This window comes from Apteryx rowi, unplaced genomic scaffold (assembly GCF_003343035.1).
Source record: "Apteryx rowi isolate R43461 unplaced genomic scaffold, aptRow1 scaffold_12, whole genome shotgun sequence".
NCBI lineage: Eukaryota > Metazoa > Chordata > Aves > Apterygiformes > Apterygidae > Apteryx > Apteryx rowi.
The window spans coordinates 3,761,378-3,787,245 of NW_020447419.1; the positions used below are offsets into that span (position 1 = coordinate 3,761,378).

The 25,868-nt window shown below is 42.5% G+C and overlaps 1 protein-coding gene across 3 annotated transcripts in view; it reads right to left on the reverse strand.

Moving 5' to 3' along the window:
* Window positions 1-955: 955 nt before the first annotated feature.
* The window catches only part of MAP2 (microtubule associated protein 2), a 69,009-nt gene continuing 44,096 nt past the window's right edge, over window positions 956-25,868 (reverse strand). The window contains exons 5-11 of one of the 3 annotated variants that reach the window (XM_026088152.1): window positions 22,528-22,713; window positions 20,663-20,816; window positions 17,976-18,319; window positions 4,612-4,704; window positions 2,951-3,032; window positions 2,329-2,441; window positions 956-1,171 (exon numbers count right to left, since the gene is read on the reverse strand). In XM_026088152.1, the coding sequence (XP_025943937.1) occupies window positions 956-1,171; window positions 2,329-2,441; window positions 2,951-3,032; window positions 4,612-4,704; window positions 17,976-18,319; window positions 20,663-20,816; window positions 22,528-22,713 (1,188 nt within the window). The remainder of the gene's footprint in view (window positions 1,172-2,328; window positions 2,442-2,950; window positions 3,033-4,611; window positions 4,705-17,975; window positions 18,320-20,662; window positions 20,817-22,527; window positions 22,714-25,868) is intronic. The other 2 variants (XM_026088160.1, XM_026088169.1) reach the window with 2 other exon arrangements.

Genomic DNA, 25,868 nt, shown 5'->3' on the forward strand with positions numbered 1-25,868 from the left:
ACCCTGCTAACATCTACTTTTACATACCTAAAATTGCAACACCAAAGGGTGCAAGAGACACAGATACTGTGAATAAAGTAGAATATTCAAGTATATGAGGAGGGCGTATCACAAATGGCCACAGAGAAATATATATATCTATAATACTGTATCAAACAGATGGAAAGGATGTGAAACCGGTAGTGTGTACACAAATCTAGCCGCTTAACCAACATTCTAATCAGACACAAGTCCATTGGGATGGAAGTGCTTCCTTTCAATAGCTTTTTTACATCACTTCCCCAAGCATGGTTCAAATGTTTTTCAACTACTATTTTTAGTTATTAGTTAAATAATTTATTGGCTTTTCAGCTATACACTGACATAATTACCCAGGTCCAAAAAATGTTAATAACTTAATTCAACTTTTGTTCTACTCATTTATACAAAATAACACTTTTTTTTTTTTAATTAAACTTGAATTTCTCTATATGCCCGTCCTTCTGGTAAGCAGACTCTTAATTTAACCTGTAATAACTTACAATGGGCAACTTTTTCATTTTTTATTTCCCCATCTATCGAGAGAACAGTGAAAAGAGCAACTTGGGATATCAACAAGGCTCTTCAGAAAGAGGTGGATGGCCTTCAGGCACATGAAAGGTAAAAATGCATTTTATCATAGTACAGTACTCCATGCAAGACAGAGCAGAGCAACAATAATTGTCCAATGTAACATACTGCAGTTGTATACCCATATAAAGCCAGTGTCTTCCTGTTGTAAATGGAGATCAGGCCAATTTTTGCATCTATTTAATTAATTTTTTTCTGTTTTTTATTGTATGGTAACTACAAGTCTTGGGATATGACTTAGTTTTAGACATGGTAAAGAATGAATGTAACACCTGCTCTGAGCCCATTCCTGCCAAGAGCTCATGCCTAAATATTATTACTTCATACAATGCAAAATGGAGCAAATTCATAAGCCCTGTTTAGCGAGGGCTGCCGTGACATCTTCAGCAAGGGTAGCAAGCTGGGGCGATTCAAGCAGGTTGATGCTTCCAGAGGATGAGACGTTGCTGAGCCTGCGTGGCGAAGCCACGCTGGACCTGCCTGGTGACTGCGTGATGATCTCAGCCCCGTGGTCGACACGGGCTTTAGCATGCTCTCTGAAGTTTAGCTTCTGGCTGTCAATCTGTTCCAGGAAAGCAAAGAAGTTGACTTGGGATGGAGGGAAGTTGTTTAAAAAAAGCCCTCACTGACTGGGTGCTCAGTGCTAGCTTCCTACAGCGACGATCACCCCACTTTTCCTTTCCAAGGACAATCTTCCTTTCCTTTAGGAGAACTGATCCTGAATAGTGCCCTTTCTTCTTTTCAAAATCAGCTGCTCAGCACCTGCCTCAGCAATCAGGCAGCTCAGGTCTTTTGAGTCCAGGTCTGGACTCAAAAATGAAACACCACCTTTTCCGTTTTATAGAAGCCATTATCAGTTGGAAGCATCATCTAGGCAGTACAATAACTTACATTCCAACCTACCTTTCCCATCAGTAACAGTTAAGTTCAGAATTCACAGTGCACCAAGTTAATTTAGACATCCAAGAAAGTATCTCCCACTTTCAGTGGCATTTGAGTTCTTAACTTCTTTACACAGAACTGAAAACCCACCTTCAGCTTCCCTCTCTGCTACTGAATGTTGCTGGAACATACTATATATTCACTAAACTCACTTGTTACAGATCATCACTTGGGTGTGATTTTCTTTTGTTTAAAGAACTCTTAAAAGTATTGAAGCTTATGAATTTGACCCTGTTTAATGTGTATTGGCTTACTATGTTACATCCTCTCTCAATGTTTCTGTCTTTGATAGATGCTCTAATAAACAATAGCATTGTTCCTACCTGTATGGATTTAATAGGCATTTTATGGGCATTGTGAATTTGATTCTGAAATTTGTATTTTCAAATGTTTGTGGGAGTGACCTTACTTTCAAGATGTTTTCCTCATGTTTCATACTGCAGTCCTGATCCTCTGGAATACTCACAGTACCAACTCACTAGATCATACCTGTGCTACACAGCTGTCCAAAACAAGGTTTTCCCTTGGTGGGAAAGCCAGTGCACGGACTACAGGATGCTTCACTTCTAAGGTCCAGACTCAGCCTAGAGTGTGGACATAAGCGTGATCATTCCAAATTCCATAGGGAGCAAACAGCGTGAGTGTGCTTGAAGAAAAACAAGCAAATGTTTCCTACTCAATTCAGAGCCATCACTGAACTCACAGGTCTAATAATTTCACAGCTGAATTTGGGCCAGGGCACAGTGACAGCTTTTTCCCTGAGGGTTGTTCTGTTACCTTGACATTACCACCGCCAGGTACATGGTGAGCATTTTCAAGTGAACCAACTTTAGCCTGAGCTTTTTCTTTGAAATCCAGTTTCACACTTTCAATTTTCACACGTCCACCACCTACACAAAGAAAGGAAAGGAAGATTAAGAGGCTGAAATCCCCCAAGAGAAAGTCTGACACAATGCACATGGGTGCATTCATATTATTTCCATTTCAGTTAGAGAAGCACCGAATACCATGCTCCATGTTGTGGAAAATATAAAATCTTTGACACATATTCAAACTTTAAGCATGTGTTTTAGTCCTACTGATTTTGATGGGATTTAAGCACATCCTTAAGTATTTTGCCGACTTCAGCTTGCATTTCACCCTCTTATCAAACTGACATTGTGTCCCAGCAACATCCTTCTGTGTTATTATTTTATTTATCTCATCTCTAAACTGGTGGTCCTACACATTTTTATCTCTATATATTTAGTTAAGTAAAATTAAGAGTATTATTTCTATTAACAAAGTGTATTTACTTTCTCTTGGACTATAAAAGAGAAAGGTATCATCCATGCTTTCTCCTTCACATACAAGGAGCGGGTCCTTGCTTTGTCACAAATCCCAGAAAATCCTACAATACCTGGTTTGTGGTGGATGTTCTTGAGGGAGCCACATTTGGAAGTCACATGACTCAAATCTATCTTCTTGGTTACAATTTGTACCTGTCAAAATCACACACAAACACAACAAACATTACAAGAATGAAAAGAATAAAATATATAAGAAGCCAAGCCCTGCAGAGAAACAGCCAAAGTCTCTACAAACCACTGGAAAAGGAGAGATGGTTAGTAGAAAACAGATCATGCCACAAGGGAGGAAACACCTGGATTAATGCAACAAGCTTCCTTTCCACCTAGGGAGATGACAGAGCAGGGTTAAGTCTTTCCATTAGTAAAATGAAGAGGAGGATGAAGCAGACTGGGTTGTGAGTTTTTTTCTAAAATGTCTGAGCTGTCCCCTCGTGGTGGAGATTTCCAAGCCCTGCATGCAGCAGGATCCAGCCTGTTTGGTTCTGCTTTTCAATGTGCCTCTAGGAAACTAGGAACAGTCTGGTGGCTGTTTCTTTTCTACCATCTGTTTCATATTTTTTTTCCATCTCAGTACAGTAAAAATTTTCAGCTCAATCCATTATGGAGAGTCTGATGAATCTACAAATGTGAGCGACCTCAGCAGCTGTACCTGCACTGGTGTTGGATCAGGCAGCCCAGATGCTGTGGCACTCAGCGCTCAGCCAGGCTGCAGCACGGTCACTGCGTCTCCAGAGGCTCTGCCGAGGTCTGCATTGCCATGGCTATGCCGACCCAGCTTGGGAATGCCACAGGAGCGACACTCCGGCTCTGCCGCGCTCTGGCAAGCTCCAGCGTGCGGCTGGCTTTCACCCCTACTGCACTAGCACGTCCTTGCTAACACAGGAATTTCAGCCCCTCCAGGCCAGACAAAGCAACTCCCTGCACATGAGCTCCAAGTTCACTACAGTGCCACCGGTTTGCTCACGTCACCAGCAACAACTTAAGCCAGCAATGGTGGCTTTAGTGAACTGGTTTACTTTTCATCACAGTGGATCAGACGTGCACTCACCATCGGCACTTGCATTTGAGGGGAGAGCATTTCCATCAGAGGGGTCAGCGCCATCTTAAGCCATTCTAACATGATTGCTACAACTGACTGGTGTCTCCTCAAACCCTGAGCAGCCTCTGTTCGTTATACTAGAATAATAACGTGCTGGAGATACATTAGCACTCAGCACACCGGCAGATCACATCCTCCCTCTGAGTTTTCTTTGTCCTCATGTTTTATTTCTCTTTTATTCTCTCTGATAACTGTACATAACTGACAAGATTAGCTGAGGAAAGACTGTGACAGTAGAAGATGCCCAGCTGTGCGGCTGGCATCTCAATGGGATGATTGGTACTTTCTGGAAATGACTTCCATGGGCCACTGAACCATCCTGGCTCCTACTGGGCTTCTAATGTCAGTATCCTTGAATCTTAGACATAATCATTCTTGTCTCATTTCCTTTTCCTGGCCAAGTCCTAGCAATGTGTTGTACTCTGTGGAGAAAGACCAGAAGGCCACCACTGCATACACAGGACTTACACAACTACCAGACCAGACTCACATGTGAAACAGTAGCAAGGAGGAAGATAGTGCTCAGAGGGAGGGAGACAAGAGGGGGGCTGGCTGTGCAAGGTGGGTCACCACAGTGGAGACGCCTGTTCATAGTGTGTCTGTACTACTTACATTTCCTCCCCCTGCAGAATGTTTGATGTTATCTCTGGAACCACAGCGGGACTGAATATCGCTAAAATCGATCTTCTTGTTTAAAATCCTAACCTAAAAGGAATCGGAGGTAACTTACTATATACCATACACACACTCCAGTCAGGGTGCAGGACAACGGAGCAGGGCAATTTTGCCTCCTGCTGTGACTCCTTCTGACACTTGCATTGAAATATGAGAAAGTCGATCATGCCAGTCTCTATATTAAATGCAGTATGTTGCTTTTTTTTCTGCCTCATGAGGTGGTGGTGAAATACAAAGGGGAGCATTTTCATTCCAGGAGACATGAGAGGTGGCTTTTCCCTGACAAGCTCCAAGAACTCCTTGTTTGCCTGGATTGCACGTAGCCCTTGGAAAGCCTGCCTTAGACTCTCTTGAGTGACAGCCAGTGTTTTTGCTGAACTGGGCACAAGGAGAAGATGGAGACCCTTCATCTCACAGTTCAGTACTCCAGCCTTTGCTGCAGCAATTCCAGATCCAGCCAGCTCAGGCACTGTTTGAAATCCTGAGGTATTCCACCCCTCCTTCTGCCACACAGCCATAACAGCAGCTATATTCACACAACAGACCCCAGCGTGCTCTGTGAAGTGACTGACAACTCTGGACAAATGGATTAAACTGCAGTCAGAACTCACTACCACTCTCACTCACTACTGTCCCCTATTAAAGGGCACCACTGAAACAACGGTACCTGGAAACCTGTGACTGCTTCTTGATTTCTGGTGCTGGCCAGAGGATTTGCTGGTCACAGCAATTTTCTGGTGCCGGCAGCCCTGTGCACTTTGTTTCTGACAGAACAAGTACCTGACCTTCCCTTGATGGAGCCAGCCTCCCTCACAGTTGCCAGGAGCCTGCATTCCTTCTGTACCAACTTAGCCACAGACGCACTTACAGTCCTGACAGTGCCAGGAGGTGAACTCTGTGAAGGGCAGGCCACACGGCCCTGTGCTTGGCCCTGTGCCAAACCAGCCTCTCCACCTGGCAGATCTCAGGCGCCACCAATGACTGTCCTCCTCCCAGGGAACTATGTGCTGCTGGGTGGGAGTATGCAGGAGCAGCGGGGCACAGGGCCTGCCTCAGCGCACACACCTGGGCAAATCACTTCAAGACTCCTTTCTGAGCAAGGGGAGGGGATTGTGCTGACCAGTATTAGGCTTTTCAGGTGTGTGAAAGGGCAGTTCTGGCATGGGCTCCACCTGCCTTCTTTGCACCAGGAGATTTCACTCACTCAAAATGTGCAGCCAGTGCAGCATATTCTCTCCTCTAGGTTAAATATGAACTTTACTCAAATGTTACAGTGGATTTTATTCGTCCCTATGTTACTAATATACAATATAAATTTACATTGTTTTTCCCATACAAGCCATATAATTTTAGGAATTGTGTATTCATTTTACTAAATGGCATTTCTAGAGCCTCCACTAACACATATTTAGCACAGTCCTGTTGGCAGATGTTGAAGGTAAACCTACAATGACTAACTGATATTGAGATGGGAGAGAGGAACAGATTTGCAGGGTGCCTTCCTCCTTCTTTTTACCACGCCAGTAACACAAAGCTGCTGCAAACCCAGGTGAAGCAGTCAATGAGAGGAAGAACCTTATGCAGTCTCTGCTCCCTGGCTTCAGTTCCCCAAACTGACCAAGGCTCCTTGTTAAACCTGAGGCAAATCACTTCCTCTCTGCCTCACCTCTCCAAACTAGGAAAGACTATTTGCCCACCTTACAGGGAGATCAGGATTTGCAGCTCTTGGCTCTTGCAGTGGTGATAATATCACATCCAGAAAACTGGTCAAATCCTCTGGCACTGAGCAGCTGGACTGCACTCTTGACTCAAGCCCAGTCTAAACTCCAAGAACAAATTTTCAGAGGGCCATACTTTCCAGCTAAAGCAAAGAAGCTTTTCACAGCAAGCTGTTTCCTGGATCCCCCTCATTACATGTAATATAACCACTATGTCTGTCAAAACATTAAGATGTTAAGTGCTCCCTCGCTTTAATTGGCAAAAACCTGTGGTGATGGCAGGCTCAACAATAAAGGTGATGATGGCATCAGAAAACTCCACAACTGCTAGGTCACATTCAGCCCTTCAGAAGGGCATTGTCACTAGGCAAACCGATTTCTGTCTTTTTCTTTCCTATCTGCTTAGCCCATCCAACTAAACCCATGTACACTGAAACATGAAAGCCAACGGCCTTTGGAGTTTTATGCGTCTGCTTTATCTCAATATACTATTTGTTTAAAAAATGTACCCCAGTACTATATAAGACAGGTGTCACATCAGTTACAGAAATGCACATCAGATGTGCAGTCAGATCTGGTTCCCACGGAACTTTAGGCCAGACAGAGCTGAGCAAAACAGAAAGCCTTCCTAGCACTTTCTGAGCACATCTCAGTGACAGATCAGCAGCACCTCTTAGCAATGGCCACAGGGTTGCATTTGCTCTGAAAATGCTGACTTAGGGGTCATGACAAGACCTTAGTGCTGTGGATTGGGGGCCTGTGGCTTAAAAATGAAGCCAAAGCAAGGTGATAAGTTGAGAGGGTGCCTTTGATCAAGTGCCCAAAGGTTGATTTGCACCCAGAAGTCTGACAGATTACGAATTTCATGGCCCATGGACCCAGCTAGCAGATATGTAAAAGAACAATCATCTCAATTATCCTGTCTCACTGGGTGACACGTGCCCCTGTGTAGAGGGACCAGTGGGAGACCTATGTATCACTTATGTCCTATGCTGAGGGCTGAAGTGAGATATGAGTGATGTAGATGTGTTGTGCTGGTCATCTGGCATAGGGATGAACTGTACTGATCCAGGTTTTCCCTGATTATCTGTTTCTTCCTTTCCTGGAATATATCAATGTCCCTGCACATAGTTAGATCATGACTACCCTCTGTAACTAGATGTTCCATGAACTAGTAAAGTCTTGCTTCCTACATATTAATGCCTTAAACCTCTTAATCCCTCCATCCTATGTTCCTGAGCAAGCCCTATCCCCTCTTGCCAGCAATATCACCTTAGCTTTCTCCCAGGTCTGTTAGACTGGCCAAATAGGATACAATACACATATGCCAGCTGTTTATTATCTCTGATTGTGGAGAAGGGGCTGAGGGGCCTTTCTCCCCAATTACAATGTTATACTGAGTCTCTCCTTTGTATCCAGTCAACAACTGGAGGCAACAGTTGGAGGAACTGCCTGTGTTTCCAGCTCCTGCTCCTCTGCCAGTGCTGGCTGAAACTGGCCGACGAGTGACAAATGAGTTGAGGAAGGCTGCGACTGCCAGCCAGACAGCATGACTGCCTGAGCTTTGTTTCCTTAGGAAATCTGACTGTAAATATCGGAGGGAAAGTACCAGGGAGGGAAAGGAACTATTTAGGCTAAAGAGCAACTTTGGCTTGCAAACAAAGAGTGTAAACTGATTGTGTATAATAATGCAAGATGGAATCTAGAGGGAAACTTGTAATTATCTGGGCATGGAGGCTCTGGAACAGCCTCCCAGGGGAACAGAGCTACGACAAGAAAATGAAAAACTTTTATGATGGTGCTTTATGAAAGGAATTAGATGATGCAGCTGCCTGCACAAGAGAGAGTGCAAACACCATGACTCACCAGGAAGGTCTCTATGTTCCTGAATGTGTATGTACATCTTGTGTGGGGGTGGAGGTGTGGTAGGGATGTACGTATATGCACTGTAATTGTGTTGCACATTAAATGAAAGATCAAGCCTGCTCATGCTCTCAGTCAAGAAAGGGAACATTCTGCTCTGTGGAAGAAGCAGGACTGATTTCTATTCACCCTCACTAAAAATCCCAACAGGCCAATCTCCTGCACAGACCTACTGGCAGACTCCCTCATAACCTTTGCACTGGCCTGCCAGTCTGAGATGGGTAAATTCCCTCCTACTGATCTGATTCTGGATTACCAAAGTATGTTGCACAAGGGCTGGAAGTCAGTATTTTGTCCAGGATCGAGGAGAGGTTCCTTATCATTTGTTGTGCACAGGGTGAAGTTAAGCTACACTGGGAAAGTGAAGCCTGTACAGAAAATGCTGGGATTATTCCACAAAACTGCAATGGCCAAATGGTAAAACCGACATCTGACTGAAGACCTGACAGACTGACTGCTCTACGGGCCTTCACCCCTCCATCCTCCGACAGCTCCTCAGCAGCGATCCAGAAGCGAACCCCAGAGCAGACTGCGCTGATGTGCACGCAGTGTAGCCTCACTGACTCACACTACTTCTAGGTAGTCCCCAGCAGGAACCAGCCGCTGTGCTCCAACTGCTTCTCAGCTCTTTGAATGCCGTTTGGCAGTGCCGGGAGATGCGATGGATTTCTGGACAGCCTGCTAGGAAAGGAAGCACTGACGGTATTTTTCTCAGGGCCCATTTGATGAGGCATCTAGTGACCTGCACTTAGTAAGGTAAACTGTAACTCCCTCCCTACATACAGTGGCCCGAGTGGCAGTCTGAACAGGAAGGGGCTGTGGTCTGAGGGCAACATCTGCACTAGACCAGAGGGGATGTTTCTGGGTTAAGCTGGCTGATGTGCAGAGAAGTGACAGAGGCTAGCAGTACCTGTGAATCTCCCAGTTAGACATATGCCTCCCTAGGACTGTGCTCCTCCCATAGAAGGTGAATTTGGATTTCAGATTTTCCATGTGCAATGGTCTCCAGTCTGGGGGTCTGGAGCAGGCCCTTCTCTGTCAGTACTGCACCATTATATTCAAGATGAGCAGAAATATGTGGAAGTACTGAGCGGAAGGCTGAGAAACGCAAGAAAGAATTTAGTTCAGTTTTGCCCCACTGTTAAAGACAACATCTATGATTGAAAACAGCTTATGAAAAAGAAAGAATTGTTTTTTATTGCTGCCTATAAGCATTCTGTTCAGCTGCTGTTCACAAGAACAGGTAAAGCCTCTAACTTTTCAGCCACTGGGTAGATAATCCATAAACAACATCCCTCCTATGGCTTACCACTCTGGTACACACCAAAACAAAGATACTCAAAGAATAAAAATTGAGATGCTGATGAAATTAGGCTCTGAACACATTTTCCACCAAGCTGATGATCAACCTTGCAATTACAGCCTCTGAGAGGCTTTACCACAAGCACTGTGCCTAAAGCATTTAAAGTACTCTAGCCAGGCCCCACTTCATTCCGGTCAAGGTTTCATCAAAAGAGAACGTTATTCATGTACTTTGAGCCACTGTTTATGACTTTTCCCTAGGATGTCTACATGTTAGCCCTGATACCTTCCCAAGATTCCTTTGGGCCTGTTAGTCTGCTGTTATGGCACATTTCCTCCTAGACTTTCTGTATTTCAGATTCTGGCTACAGCGAAGCCAAGGAGACTTTCAAAAATTTAAAGCTGTGTCATTTGAACACTGAGGGTCTGGGATCTTGGGAAAAGCTCTCAGACTCCTAACAACTTATCAAAAAGGGCAGGTTACTCCTACTTAGCCCAGAATCACAGTAACTTGACAAAGTTACAACCTAGAACTAGACATTATTTCAGTGTTTGGTCTCCTGGTTAACACAGAGATTGAGTGAGACAAGAACGGGTCTTGCATTGGAAACAAGGTTAAGGTTAAAACCTGATCATAATCAAGAAGCAGTTCTAAGCACTTCCAAAATTATATGCTGCCAAGGACAGACGATACTACAGTTTTTATACTCCTGGCAGAGGCTACTTGTAGAGAAAAGGGAGAGAAGCCTATTTCTCTGGCCTAGCAAAGCCCCCAAAGAGAAAATATGCCTCAGACTTTCCGTATCTACAAACAGAGCTTGGGATCATATTCTGATTTTGCACTGCTGAATTTACTGGATACATACACTAGTGAAGCTGCCAGACTACAGGCTAGTGGGACTCAAAACAAAAGGCTGCACTGGACATAGCATGGATAAAATAAAGTATCCCTCCTCATCTCACTCTTAGTAAGGGTGAAAAGGATAGGTGCAATTCTGACCTTAAAAAAATGAAGCCAGAGGCAGACAATGGGCACGTAATATTTTGGCCTGAACAGTTAAACTTTAAGACAATTCTAAGCAACTGAAAATAGATACTTCCAATAGTAGGTGTCAGGAAAATTTAAGAGATGCCTTGCAATCAGCCATGTCTTTAATACTTGCATAGGACAATGATGGCTGATTTACATCTCTCACTGTGAAGAACTTACAGGCTTATTTTTACCTATTTGCAAATCACTGTATTTGTCTAATTAATAAGGTGGCCACATTGAACTAGGCATGTCCCTAATAATGGAGAAAAAGTCTACATCATCAGAACACAAAAGCAAAAGGAGTATTTTCTGAGGGCATCTCTCTTAAAATCTTGTACTTAAAGAAATTTAAATATTAAATTTGCACCCATTAATTAAGTTCATATATATGTTATTAATTGTTCCAAGTACATAGATCTGTGTTAGAAGATGTTGTTTTCATATGCAACATATATATATAAAAAAAAAATTGTTTCTCTCTCCAAAATTAACCACAGGAACAGAAACTAGTATGTTATATTTAAACCTAACAGCTGGCATGGTAAATCTTGTTCTGATAATATGAACATGGTAGAAACACTGAGAAGTTCTGCATAATTGTGCTGTGAAATATAAAGCAAAATTACCCCTTATCGTGCCGAAGAGTTTACAGTCAAGAGACAACAATAATAGACAGCTCAAGGAAGTGCAAAATTCAAGGCAGATCAAGTGTAACAAGTGTTCTGTAATCATACTCATCACTAAATGTGGGGATTCGATCCAGAAGAATAGTAAAAGAAACTGAAGGATATTCATGCACAAAGGGTAAAAAACATGCTATGAGCTCCACTAAATCACTAAAAAACAAGATTCCATGGATCTTTGTTTTAGTAGTCCTTAAACAAAAAAAAACAGACAGATTTTGCCAAATTACAGAGTTTGATCCTGAAATATTAGTAGCAACACTCCCTACTCATGGAAAGAGTATTAATAGCTTCAAATATCATCAGGTAACAAGGTTTTCAAATCAGATTAAACATTTTTAAGAAGGGATGAGTTTTGAGTCACTAGGCCTGCATTTTCTTTACTCCAGCATAATGGAGAAAATTAGGTCATTCAGTTTGAGTTCAAAAAGTATCTTGTGTTTACCTCTTCATGGAAGCTGGCTTTCTCAAATCTCAATAGATCAGCATGTCTTTTTCTTGTTCAAATCCAAATTTCCAAGAAAACACAAGGTTTCCTTCCTTTCCTGTCTAGCAAAATAAACTTCTTTCTTCTCACCTTTCCATCCAAGACAGAACATGTATTATATGACTGAACAGCTCTGATCCAGATTGGGGGTTGCCTGACCATTTTTCCCATGAGAACTAACAACTTGCTCCATTTCATTGCCAAAAAGTAGACTACTTAGAGCTCAGCTGAAAATGTCTCCTCTGCTGAACTTGAGGCTGGGATGAGTCCAGCTTTCACAAGAATGTATGTCCTGGTAGTTTCAACCCATTCCAGAGAAAAGTACAGCTTCTCTCCATGATATTAATGAGACACCAATAACCAACGTTGTACACTACGTCTGGGATTAGTCTCCTCTAACTTCAGCAAACTAAGAGTTTCAAGTGGTTATGTAAGCTGCCACACTAGTCAGTGCAGAGATACTGGATCCTCCAGAAAATGGTACCTTCAGTTCCAGCTAGACAGAACCCACACAGTCCACGCGGCTGGCAGACTGCAGCTCCAAAAGAGCAAAACCTGTCAACCTATGGCTACTGCAGTCAGTGGAAGTTTTGTTACTCACTGACTTCAACAGACTTTGGCTAGGGCCTCATCAGACCGCTTGTGACCCTCCTGATGAGTACCTATGGCTTGCAGTCTGTGAGCGTGACGCACGTTTTACAGATTGCTGAGGCACAACAGTGATGCTACTGTGTCCCAGACACAGAGAAAATGAATGTCATATCCGGATAGAGAGTCCCAGTTCCCTGCCCATTTCTACCAACCAAACACCTTTCCTCCAAGATACATTCTGAAACCTGCTGGAGCCTGACAGTGATTGTTTCATTTTTCTAAAATATGAGTCAGGAAGAAGGATCTTTCTTTTTATCCAGAATAATTCAAGGCTTAACTGTGCAGACTGTACTCAGGCAAGCCTTCCATTAAATGAGTGGAATCTGAACACAGGAGCTGCAAGATGTTATTTCTGTACAAATCTGCTATGATGAGCCAAAATTCTAAATTTCAAAACCCTAAAAATTATGCTTTTTGAGCTGTGACAGAGTTTTGAAATTGTGCCTGAAATCTCTAACTTATCTTTGCATTTATGGATCTGCAATTTAACATGGGATGAACCAATTTCTAATTTTCAAATTCAAACAGGCAAACAAACCATTTACAAACAATACAAACAAACTGTTCTTAAGCGCCTACATTTCCCCTGCTTTTCAGTCCAAACCAAATCTTTCCAAATGTTTCGTAAATCCACAAAACCAGGAATGTATAAAGGAAACAAAAGCAGACCGACAGAGATGAAATTATCTTACAGTTATGAACTGTTGCCTTGGTAAATTCACAAACTTATTCCAGTGAATGAGGCTAACTGTGGAAACAATTGCCTTCTAGTTTCTCATTAGCTAAGTACTTTAACAACAGCCATGTTACAAAGTCAACCCTTAATCTTCCTTAAGTTGCCTCCTGTGGCCCTGATTTAGGAAAGCACCAAAGCCAATGCTTAGCTTAAAACTTATAGCTCATTTATGTGCATCAATTTTGTCCTGGACAGGGACATTCTCTCAACTTAGGCCAACACGTTTATGGCTCAGTTATGTTTCAGATCACAGTGGAGTGGAGGAAAAGGTGAATAATGCGCCAGAAGGAGATGGGAGACAGAATGGGACCTGGTAACAACAGCTCAGATGGCACTTTTTATTATGCTCATATTCTTCACTGTGTTTTAGAATGCTCTTCATTAGCCAGTGCACCAATAGCACATAATTTAGATCTTAGAATTAAATTTTGGGCCATCATCTGTGTAACTTGGTGCAAAGACATCTGAAACAGAAGGAAGAGGAATTACAAGATGCTGTCTCAACGGGAACTTGCTGAATACCCATCTGACCTGCGGTTCCTCCAAGCTGTGCTCCAGCTCTGCTGGGCCCCCAGGACTGTCTGTCTCTGCACAGTCCTTGCATCTTGGCAGGCTGCTACTGAGGCAGAGAACACAGAAAGATCCTATCATTCTCTGCAGACAGGGAAGTAAATTGTGATGATGGGGCCGTGTGTGTATTGTGTTGCCATCCAAACTGATCTTGAAGCCAACAGGACTGGACCCAAGCAAAAGAACTGTGCAAAGAAGAGAGAAATCTATCCAAGCCTCCTCCTCTGTCCAGCTCTGAGATGTCTTATCCTTCCCTGTGCTGCTTTCTTTTATCATTTAATGCAAATACCTATTCTCTTTTGCCAGCAACTTTGTGGGTGCTGGACAAGTTCCACTGAATATCAGTGTCATCAGTTCATTCAGACTCTCTGACCCATGACCAAATGCACTTTGTTTTCTACAATTTAGGGTAGATAGTGAATTTTTCTCTTAATCTTCCTAAAAAGCCTTCAAGGGTCACTTCATTCTCCGACATCGCTTGGGTATTTCGTTCTTCTATGTGCCGTCTTACCCCTTACAAGATGCCTGGATGTAACTGCAGTTAGTGCTATTTTACACCTTATCTATAAGTTGGCTTTATCTTTGGTTGCTGGCCTCTGATGCTTTATAAACACCCTGCCTGGTCAATAGTAAAAAAGATTCAACTGGTGCGCTTTTGTACACTGATATGGTGTCGATATGGTGCAAACCACATCCATAGGCAGAATTTCAGGAAGAAAAAAATCCCAACATAAAAAAACCCTCCAGTCCTGGCATCTGAAACAGATTTCCACCCCCACCCCCTCAAGTTTCCCCCATGCTTCCCTTAGGCTGTCTGAAAAATAACAGATGCAAATGGCTTACTTTTGAAAGCACAGTATTTCCTCCACAGCTGATGCAGTGCTAAAATACATCTGAAGCCCAGCAGACATACCCATGAGCAAGTTGCCTCTGAGCTTTGCCAAGAATGATACATTTCACCATACTTTACTATAAAGAGAAAACCAGACAACTACCTACTGGCTGCATCACAGAGCAGAGAACTTCTCCAGACTGCAGAATAGCAATTAAACACATCTCAAGCCATCTATTTCTAGCAGGAACTTAATGCAGGGCAACATTAGTTCGCATCTTCCCCTAGAAGCATGGTCTTTCCTTTTTTCTGTCAGATGGAGCTATTTCTCTCCTCTTCTTTGTTTTTGTGGCTGGCAAGACAGAGCTAAATTAAAATCAATCTGTTGGCTGATGAGCTTTTGATGAAAGCCAAGGCTGAAGTCCTGTATTTCTTGATTTATTTAGCATTCAAACATCCCATGCTTCTTTAGCTCTACACCTCAGTCTCTGGCAGTTTTGCAGTGCTGCTGCTTTCTCTGGGACAGCTGTAAGCGAAGACAAGACCTTGTGCTAGGTTAAGATATGCCTCCAGTAAAAGGATAGAGTCTGTCTCCAAATGTTGCTTTTGGGTTGTATATCTGTACTTCTTTAGTGACTTGCATGTCATGTTTATGTACTTAACTTGCCCAGACATATACTGGCTTTTTGTCTGCTTGTTTTTCCTGTGGTTACTGCTATCAGCTCTCCCAGTTCAGGCTATAATACTTGAGCAGCCTTCTGTTCATTTCATATATCATCACTAAAAGCAGATAGCAGATAACAGCTCATTTCAGCCGATAGAGTATTTGCCACCAGACAAGAAGTAAGCAGACACAAGGAAACTAAACTAGCTTTCATATGTTCCTCTAACAGACTCTATAAAATTCAACTGCAGAAACAGGAAAAGAACTAATCCTAAAACCTCTTACCTAGACTGAGCAATCACGGTATAAAGGAGATCTAACGGAAGAACTCAGCAAGTCTCTCTTTGCCCCAGACGCAATTCAGTGGCTACATACCACTGGGAATTAAAAAATGCTTTAGCTTCGTTGATCTTATGTTGACCCAGCAGTTTTCCCCCATCACCCCCCAAAGGAATGAAATGCCGACTGCTGTGTCATTCTTCACTGGTAAAGATCATATGCAACTTTCCAAAACTGCTAAGGAAATGTAGCTTTCTAGGCATGATATTTACCAAGAAACACGATTTGCTGTGATCCTCTAGTCTTGCATGGTTCTCATGATCCACAGGGAGCAATGGGGAGGAGGAGGATAGGCTAACATGGCACTGGTTTTAAGCCCCATCTCCAGCATCCAGGCTTGTTGCATTATGAGGAATGCTAACCTAGACGCACTGTCTGAACTTTTGTTCCAAATCTCCCAGAGCCCCTGTGCACCCTGACCATCTGCTGTACAATATGTCAAATGGGAGATGAACTCCCATACAAAGTAATTACACAGACACTTATCAAAATAAAGGCAGAAAGAACCTTTGCTGAAGCATTATCTTCCTTATCTTTATCTGAATAACTGGCTATGGCTCAAATCCTGGAAAGCACCAAATGTGTTAATTTACCATGAAAGCAGGATCGATGTCTAAGAGATGCCTTACTGCTTAATATATTAGCCTGCTTTTTTCTCTGTATGATCTGCAGCAGGCATAGTTGAAATGTTAAGTTTTGATCCAATTACTTTTTTTTGAGAAAGTACTAGGAAAACCTCACTGTTTTGTAAATTCCACTATGTATTCCAAAAATCAGATATTTCTGCAAGTATCTGATCCAGAAATACTGTGCAACCCAGCTTTCTAGAATGTCTTGTTTTCCGGACAGCTGAATGGGTGAGCATCTCGTTCTTCACCCTGACGTCCTGTGCCCGGTAGGTAGTTCAGAAATGGGCTTTTACAGAAAAAGCAAGCATTCACGCTGCCACTGCTGCAAATAGCTTGGCAATCTCAGCTTCTAGAGAAGCACAAGGGAGCTGGGGGCACAGGGGTTTTTTTGTGGTAGGGTTGTGGTCCAGAATCAATATAAAATGCAAATATCTTTTAACAAAAAATAAACTAACCAATTTCTTTACACTCACAATAGTGATTTCCCTGTATTTTTAGCATAAATCTTGGTAAGCTATATTTTCGTTCCTCATTCAGCCTCTCTGTTTCTAAATGAAATAGGACTTCTTTTCAGGTTATAAATGGTTTTATAACCTGTAAGCCAAAACAACAGTTCTTCCATGCAGAAAGCTTGCTTTGGAGATAATTTTGGCTTTTAATGCCATCTGCACAACCACATCTGCAATGCCCAAAATGGAGAAATGACTACTCCAGGTCTGGCCATAGCTCTGCTTGGCAGGGCATCAAGCAGAAACTCTTCAAGGAAGGTATAAATTCCATACCCTAGGAAAACAGAGGGTACTACTTATCCAATCTTTCCTCACTCCCCAAAAGTGCAAGCTTAGCTTAAAAGCCTACATGTTTACTGTTCTTTCTACAGTTTTGGTAAGTGCTGTCTACAGTAATAGGAGATTTTGTTACTCTACACATATGTCCCTTCCTTAGATGAAGGCAGTGCTCAAGGTAATGTGTTTCATGGCATAACTGTGCAAGGTATGAAGAACTATGTCCTTTGACATTTTCCAGCTTTCAATTACATCAGCTTTTCCTGAATTCTTGTGCACTCACATGGTGAGAACAGAAAATCATGATTTGCCTTCTTATGCATTCACCTTTTCTTATTTTATATGCCGTCTCCAGTTTATAATTTAAGCCCTGTTCTTGCTTATTCAAACCCTGCAGCAAAAAAAGCAGTTAAGTCTAACATCTGCCCCCTCCCATCATCTTTAACCTAGGGTAGATTTATCAGGCTGGAGGTTGCAACCCTCATTAACACCACCCAACACAACGCACATCATGTAACATGACACAGTGAAAAGTCATGGTGCTGTGCAATCCTGCTCACATCTGTCAAGGCTGAATCTGAAACTGCTTGAAGTAGAGAGAACCTCTTTAATTTGCTGATAAGCAAGCAGCAGCTGCTAAATTCAGGCTGAACATATCTGTGGCTCGGAGTGAAAACTTTTGTTCGCAATTTTCCACTGATCTCAGTGAGGCACTGTTAATTTTCAGGTGACAAGATACTTTTCTGAAGGTAGTCTTGCCCCCTGCCATTTATCATCACTTAAAAAACAACCAATGTCTCTGGCAGTGACAACAGAAGGAGCATTTACGAGGCAACTCAAGATGGCTCCCATGGCATCCCATGGCATCCCATCCCATGCCATCCCAGCTCTGCACTGTACACATGAGAATAAATCAAATATGGATGAATGTAAAGAGTAGAATCCTTACCTGCCCTCCTTTAGGCTGGTATTTGATATTATCTGTTGAACCGATTTTGGACCTGACATTCTTGAGGTCAGGTAGAGGCTGATTAATAACTCGTAGCTGCTTCGGAGTGGCTGGAGATTTGGGAGGAGTGCGAATGATGGCGACCTTTTTCTCAGTAGGTACCAGTATGGCAGATTTGGGGGTCCCAGGAGTGTGTGGGGTTCTGGAATAGCTGGGGGTCCCTGGAGTGCCCGGGGTACGGGAGGAGTAGCTAGGTGGGGTCCCTGGAGTGATGGCAGTGGAGCCAGGAGTGGTGGGGGTAGAAGTTCCGCTTTTTCCTGTTCTGCTACGAATTGGCTCTGATCCTATACGTAACAAAAAAACAGCATTAGACCCAGAGAGATACAGCTCTTCATCATACTGTACCTCCCAAGACTGCAACCCTGTGAGACACAGCTCTAAGATGGCTCTGTCTGTGCTAACGCTGGAGCAGCAGACTGGGTGTCTGTCTCTGTGTCTCACTTAGCTAGTCAACCCTGCCAAGAGTTACCTTGTCACCTGTGGTTGAGCTGGTAATTCACCCACATGGTGACCAAGGTCTCCATTCTGCAGTACAGATGTGCTTCCCAAAATGCCTATGCTTCTTGCAAAGCTGGCTCGACAGGGCACAATACTGAGACACTGATTTCCCTCTTAGGAAAACCAGACACACCATCTGAATCTAATCTTTGGGACTTGATGTGATAACCTCGTCAGCCAGTGAGAGTGTTGCCATCTATTTCAATGGAGTTCGGGTGTTATACTAGACAGTGGTGAAAATTCTCATCTTAATCCTGAACTATACCACCTGAATGCCTGGCTGCTTTTGATCACATACCATTGCCGGTAATCTGGTATCCGCATCTGAATCCTGAGCAAGCATTCAGCTGATGAACAAGAGTCATGGCTCTATTGTGAAGATGGACAGATGTCCTCCAAGTTCACAGAATCACAGAATGGTTGAGGTTGGAAGGGACCTTTAGAGATCATCTGATCCACACACACATCCTCCCCTTCGCCCCCACTCCAGCAGGGTCACCTAGAGCAAGTTGCCCAGGACTGTGTCCAGTCGGGGTTTGAGTATCTCCAAGGATGGAGACTCCACAACCTCTCTGGGCAACCTGTTCCAGTGCTCAGTCACCTTCACAGTAAAAAAAAGCTTTTTCTTATATCCGGATGGAACTTCCTGTGTTTCAGTAAACGTAAGAATCAGTTTATTAGTGGCATTGTGCTTTCTGCAGCCAGCTTTGCTTGTAACTCTCTACAGCAAACAAACAGAAGAAGCTGAGATATCTCCACACAGTGTTTATAGCAAAGGTTTGCTGAGAGCACTCAGAGAAAGAACAAACCAACTCCTAAAGCCTGAGAACCTCAGTGCTGAATGGATGAATATATATGGTTTCACCTTTAAAATGTTCAGCAACGATAAATCCAATGGACCTCTCTAGAGCATCCAGTGGGACTAATCAAAATCCCATTCAAGCTAATTGGTAATTATTCTGTTTACTTAATGGTGATGGACCAAACTCAATGCACTGCTGCTCCTGGGATCCATGAGAAACTGTCTTTGTTCTACATGACACATTAGACTGAGCATATTCCACTTTCACCTCCAGTTTCCCTGAATGGTTTCTTTCTTTCCCAACCAACCCTAAACCAGAACCTTCTCACTATACCAACTGTAATGGAAAGGGAATGTTTTTTTTTCCAGCTCCCTGCAGCTTTGGTATATTTATTTTTCATTGCTCAGCCCTTCCACCACATTTGCAAATGCTCAATGGCCTCTTGCTCCTAGCCAGCAGAATGAGTTGTTGTGTCACCTGGGGGTCACTCTGCTTGCAAAGGGTCTCTGTTTTACTCTTGAAACATCAGCCAAGAATTTCAAAGGACTCTTTTGTAGAATTTTAGCATCTACTTCCCTTAGCTTCTTTTAAGAAGGGCAGTAATCGGTTTCTAAAGTGAGAAAGCCAGAATAATTCCTATGGGAGAGCAGGGAGCCACACCACATCCAGGTTCTGAAGCCTGGGCTGAATGCAAATCAAGCTAAAAGTTTTGGGTGTATTTGGTAAAAATCTCTTTGTCCTGCAATTTCTTTTGGCTTGCGATTTGATAGAATTGCTGGTTAACTACCCTGATTTCCTCCAGTGAGCCACTCCACTAGCTAACATCTTGTTTACAATGCTCAGAATAGAGAGCTTTTACCCTTAGACTAGAACACAGGGAGGTCATTACAGTAAAACAGCAAATTAACGACTATAACTATTAGGTTCAATGTTTTCAGATCCATCAGAACGTTTTTACTGCCTACTTCAGATTTGTCTCATTCTTGTTGTTGTTTATAAATATCCTGTGTTAAATACCTTACCCAGCTCTGAGGTCCCTGCAAAGACATTTTCTAACATGGGTGGTAAGCCTGAACTGCAGTTCTAGCCCTGGGCTTTGCAGACTGCAGAAAGGATGCCCTCCATGTCTGGTTTCAAGACCTTGCTGCACAAGCACTTGATATCTGAACAGAAACAATCTGAGGCTCTGATTTCCAACACCACGCCTCAGAGCCACCCCTCAGTGCAAAGGGCTAGGGACACATGATGTAATGACAGTGGGATAAATCTAACAATGATGGGAGACAACCACAGCAGTAGCAGAGAGTTAATATGCAAAGAACATACGGGTAGTCCGTCGTACTGAAGAGGAAAGGGAAGTTGTGAGGGAGAGAGAGTTCTCCTCTCTGTCTCGGTCTCCTGATACACCTCTTCGAGGAGGAAGGATAGAGGAAGGTCTTGGTAGAGAGGAACGCTTTTCTGGACTCTTGCTTACTCCATCCTAGTAGCAGCAGAATAAAAAAGGAACGTTTAGTTTTCAAAACATCACTCTCTTGGTTCTGATTTCTCTCTATTTACAGGAGGGCAAGCCTCATCCCATGGGCCCAGATTACTACTCATGCAGGAAGCTGTGGGGATCTAGCCGCCTCCCATGCTCTGATTAGCTCCCTGGCGCTTGACTGCAGCCAAACACCCAACAGGAAAGGACTGGCTGTGGCACTCAGAGTGGTCAGAACTCCATTCCTGGTGGGAGATTTCCCTGTGACTTCCTCTAGTAAGAAATTCTGCAAATCTCACCCTAGCTTAAATAACCTACTGTTTCCTCAAGATAAACTTTAGCTTTTGGTGCAGGCAAAGCCCTTCATCTCCCATTGGTTTGACCAAGCACGTATTAATGACTGGCTTTACTCCTACTGAAGTCAAAGACAGAGCTCCCAGTGACTTCAGTGGATGATAGGGGACTACTAGACTACTATCTAAATCCCTGTGAAGCCAGCATAGATGTCTTTTCCATCAACACAAAGGCAGCTGTCTCCTGAGCTACTTGAGACAGATACTTAGATCTAAATATGGAGAGCTTCCAGATTTGATTCTTAATGAGAAACAAGTTTTTATTTTGTTCAAGTTGAAAGTAAAAAAAATCACCTAGAGCTCAGGTGTGAAATTCTCATGTGAATTCACTTGCAAAGTAACTGCAATATTTGTGCCTAGAATACACTACACACTATATTATTAGGTAATGTGTGAATTTTGCCTTTTCAAACATTAACTTGTAACTTTTTAAGGAGAGATAATTTTGGCTAGTGCTTATTTTTTGAGTGCAGGACTATTAACCCTGATGTCTTCTCTTGCTTCTTTCCGCGCTCATCTTTTTCCATTTCGAAATCACCAGATACCTGCTTTTTGCCTCAGTTAGAGCAGTGGACATCTGAGTATGTTATAATACTGTTGAACTTTTGGCATGGGCAGTCAAAGACATTCTTGTATAAGCAAATGGTCCTCCCAAGGGCAAATAGGATGATGGTCCAAACCAGTAAGAGACTCACCAGGCATAACATTAGACAGAAAATGTAAGTCAATAGGGAAAATGGCTTTTAAGTAATGTAATAGTCATTAAGTCAGTATCAGGTAAATAAGCAACGCAAGTGGAATGTGAATATCGGGAAGCTAGGATGGAAAGCTGCCAAACAGCTCTTTAAACTCTTACTGCAACTTCTTCAACATGGTGCCATGCATAGATCAAATTTGGTTCCTACAGCTTCAGCCTTTATTGCCAGTCATAAGAACTGTACCCTCTTACACTGGCGACTGAATTTGTTTTCAGAGAGTATTAATCAGCTGAAAGTTACTTTTTTGGCTTTTAAACTTCTCCTGGAAGGCAAATTAGTATTGCTGTTCTTCACATTTACACATGTGCAAATGGGTGCAACTCCTCAGCAGTCAATGAAGCAGTATCCATATCATCAATGGAAGGAGGACATGTCCTTTTATGTATAATTTATTTCACTTATGTTTCCTCTGGAGAATCTCCTTTGTTTTTTATCGATTTTGTAGCATGCAGCCTGATAAGCAATTTTACTGCCACTGGGTAACTGGTAACACCAGGTTAACCTCACAGAGATTTACTGAAGCTCAGTGGAGAGAGAATCTGATCCGTGGAATTCACCTACACATCTCTGCACTAACTCTTTCTACCAACTTGGCTACCTTACCTTAGCATCTGATTTTGAGTAGGGCAAGCAGTCTCTTGGGCCTGCTGAGGAGGGCCGTACATAATAACTGTCTGTATCGAGAAAAGTGGCCCTTTTAGTAGTTAATGAGCAAGCTGAGCTGGGTCTTGGAGGAAGCAATGACTTTGCTCTAGACTTTGAGGCAGGAATCTTTGACAAAGAGGCAGTCTAGTCATGAGAAAACAAACAGAAGAAAACAACATGAAGCTGAACAAAAGGAAAATACATGCAACATGGACAAAAAAAATAAAAAGCCAAGCCATGAATTAATACTTTTCCTTTGTCTGGTAATGGTGTGTCTGTGGCAGTTCTCAGACATGCAGGCAAGTTTTAGTTCTGTGTTGTTTGACTGAAAACATCTGGGTCTGGTCAGCGTTACTGATTTTAGGGAGTGCCTTTTTCTGCGGATACTATTTTTGCCCCGTATTAATACAACAAAAATGGTGCCAGGCACAGCAATAGCTGGTACAACTGCTAGTTGGCTGCATTAGAAGCAAGTGCAAAACTGTAGGAGCACAGACATATCCTGGTCTTTTTAAACCAAGTTATGCATTTGAAGTGTGGTATCCCAGGTTATGCTCAAGAATAAAACAGTGGGAATCTTAAAGCAAAATTACAGCAATATTCCCAGAATGGTAGAAGGACATGATAGCAATGTTTCTTATGCCACTGTATATACACAAAATCCTAAAGGCACCAGAAGTACATTTGGTGTCATGGTGGAAATTTGTAAGTCTCTGTTGACAATGTGGAGACCTGGGATAAAACCATTATATGCTTGAAATGTTGACATGTCCTTGTGATCAGATACTTGTCTGATTCTGAATACTGATAATACCACATTGAAAAAAACAATTAAACATCAATCGGACAGACTGCAAATACTTTGTTGATACTGAGGAGCACCTGACTGCCCTGCAAAAAGGAGTTACTTTGAAAGAGAATAGGGCTACTCCCTTAAGAAACACTTTTCTTTCTCCCAAGGGTATAACTGATGCTACAAAGAATAACTGCAAGGCTGTTATCTTGGCAATGTAGTCCTGATCCTCTCTGTATTCACACAAGCATGAAATTACTCATAGAAACAATCCCAATGGGAGTTTAAGTATGGGATTTGGTACAGAACTTTAGCCATGAAAAAAATGGCATTTAATCTAAGCCAGTCACCTAGACTTTCTCAATATTCAGAAAAGGTATATGAGTCATCCCTCAAGTTGCGTTTTTTTAGAAAATGAGCAAAAAAATGGGATGAATCATACGCTAGAGTTGTCCAGCTCTCTACTGACAAGCATCTGGCTTAGACTAGATACTCAGCCTACAGAAAACTGAGGCTGGGGTGCTGAATGTCATCCATAGTACATATGTACTAATTAACATGACTAAGAGTTGCAGAACATGATTAAGAGTTGCAGAACTGGGTAATAAACAATTTCAGTCCCATAACACAGCTGAGCTGGACTTCTATTGGATACCACCATCCATATCAGGTGGCTCTGCTGAGCAAGATAAGAGTTTAGTTCCAAGGATGGAGATGCTTTTCTAGCAAGAATATATTTCTAAAATCAGTTTTGCAAAATAATTATGACTTTTTCTTAATAATTATTTCACTTTAAGGGAATACACAAATAAATCAGTGTATAATTATTTTAAACAGAAACTGAACAATATTAATAAAAATGTTTCTGTCACAACAAAGGCTTGTCCAGGCTTAGCCTGATTTGTCGTAATTCAATTTTTGGGTCCCATCCAGTTGAGAAAATTTGGGCTGGATTTACAAAAACACTATGGTGTTTAATGATGCTGAAACTCTGTGGAAGCTGAGTATCTCAGGTGGTTCTGAAAAGCAGACATTATGTAAGCACCTTTCACCTGGTTTACTGAACTTGAGAAACTAAGCATCCACAGCTGGAGGCCCAAACGTTCATTTAGCAGTTTTAGCTTTTTTCAGCTTGGGGTGTCCCTCAGAATGATTCCCCTAGTGAGACTGAAAAGCCCTTACAGATTAAGAATCTTGCTCAATGAGGAGACCCTGTCCTTTTCACTCATATTGCATACCAGTGTCCTCCATGAATACACACATCCAATGTGGATCCTGAAGATGGACAAGACCAAGATCTTTCAGCGGAACAACTTGGGGGAAAGCATGACATTGAGCTAATGCATCACTCCAGGATTATCAGTCTACACCTCCTTGGTGTTACTCTAGGAGCAGGGCACTTTTTAGCATCAATAAAAGCAGCAGAATCTAGCCCAACCGATTTCAGTGGCAAGCTCAAGGAAGACTGGTAGAGCAAGTTAAGAAACCAAATGCCCGAGTCCCAACCTGTGCTTTACCCAGAAAACTATTCTTATTCTCTGTTAGCTATATATTACCTTTGACCTCTGCCACAACTCATGTTGATGGAAGTGACAACTGCCCTTGGGACAAAGATCAATGTAGCCCTGATAAAGACTCAGTGATTCAGATTGCTGAAGATGGGATGCAGAAAGCTCACTATTTCAGAGGCTAGCTAGGGAATACACATTCATAATGCATGGCTGATGTTCCTAACATTTTGCTGACACAGGTACACAGCTCATTCCAGCAGATGGAACTGCTTAGCCTTTCCTGAACTTGTTCTGAAATGTAATATGTAAACTGTGGTTTGAAGATGGATGACAAACTGAGGGGGTTGGATGGTGTAACATTACCAGTGGAGAGGAAAAGGTTGCACTTGAAGGACAGAAAAGCTGGGAGACAGGAACACACACAGCAACAAAAGGGAGAGGTCTTTAGGAAGGTAGAGATGAAGACAAGGCACAAAGGAGAAAATGTCCAAGAGATGGGCAAGTGCTGCAACCAGAGAAGGGAAGCAACAGGGAGAGAAAGTAAGCAGGGGACAGACTTCTGATCTTTGCCCTAAGGTGAGGGACAGGAAGAAGAAAGATGTATAGAAAGCAGACCATTTCAGAGAATGATTATGCAGTGCTTATACTTACAGCACTCCAGAAGCATAGAAGGCTCTGAAAATGGGCTAGTATTGATTTCTCTTGGGTAAATACTGATCACCCCCAAAGAGAAGACAATATTAAATCTTAGTTGACTCAGACCAGAAGCCTGTCTAGGTATTTCTTACTATTTTAGTAAAGAAGCTCTAGCAGTTCCTCAGTTATGAGCTAAAATAGGCCAGACTTACAACACTACATGAAATTCCCAAATCCATGGCTGAATTCAGGTGTAAATTTCACAGCTCCCTGCATAACCTCAAGTAAGTTATGCTGTTATCATTATTACCAATTTCTTACAATTCATCAATGATGTGCATAGCACTTTATGAGACATA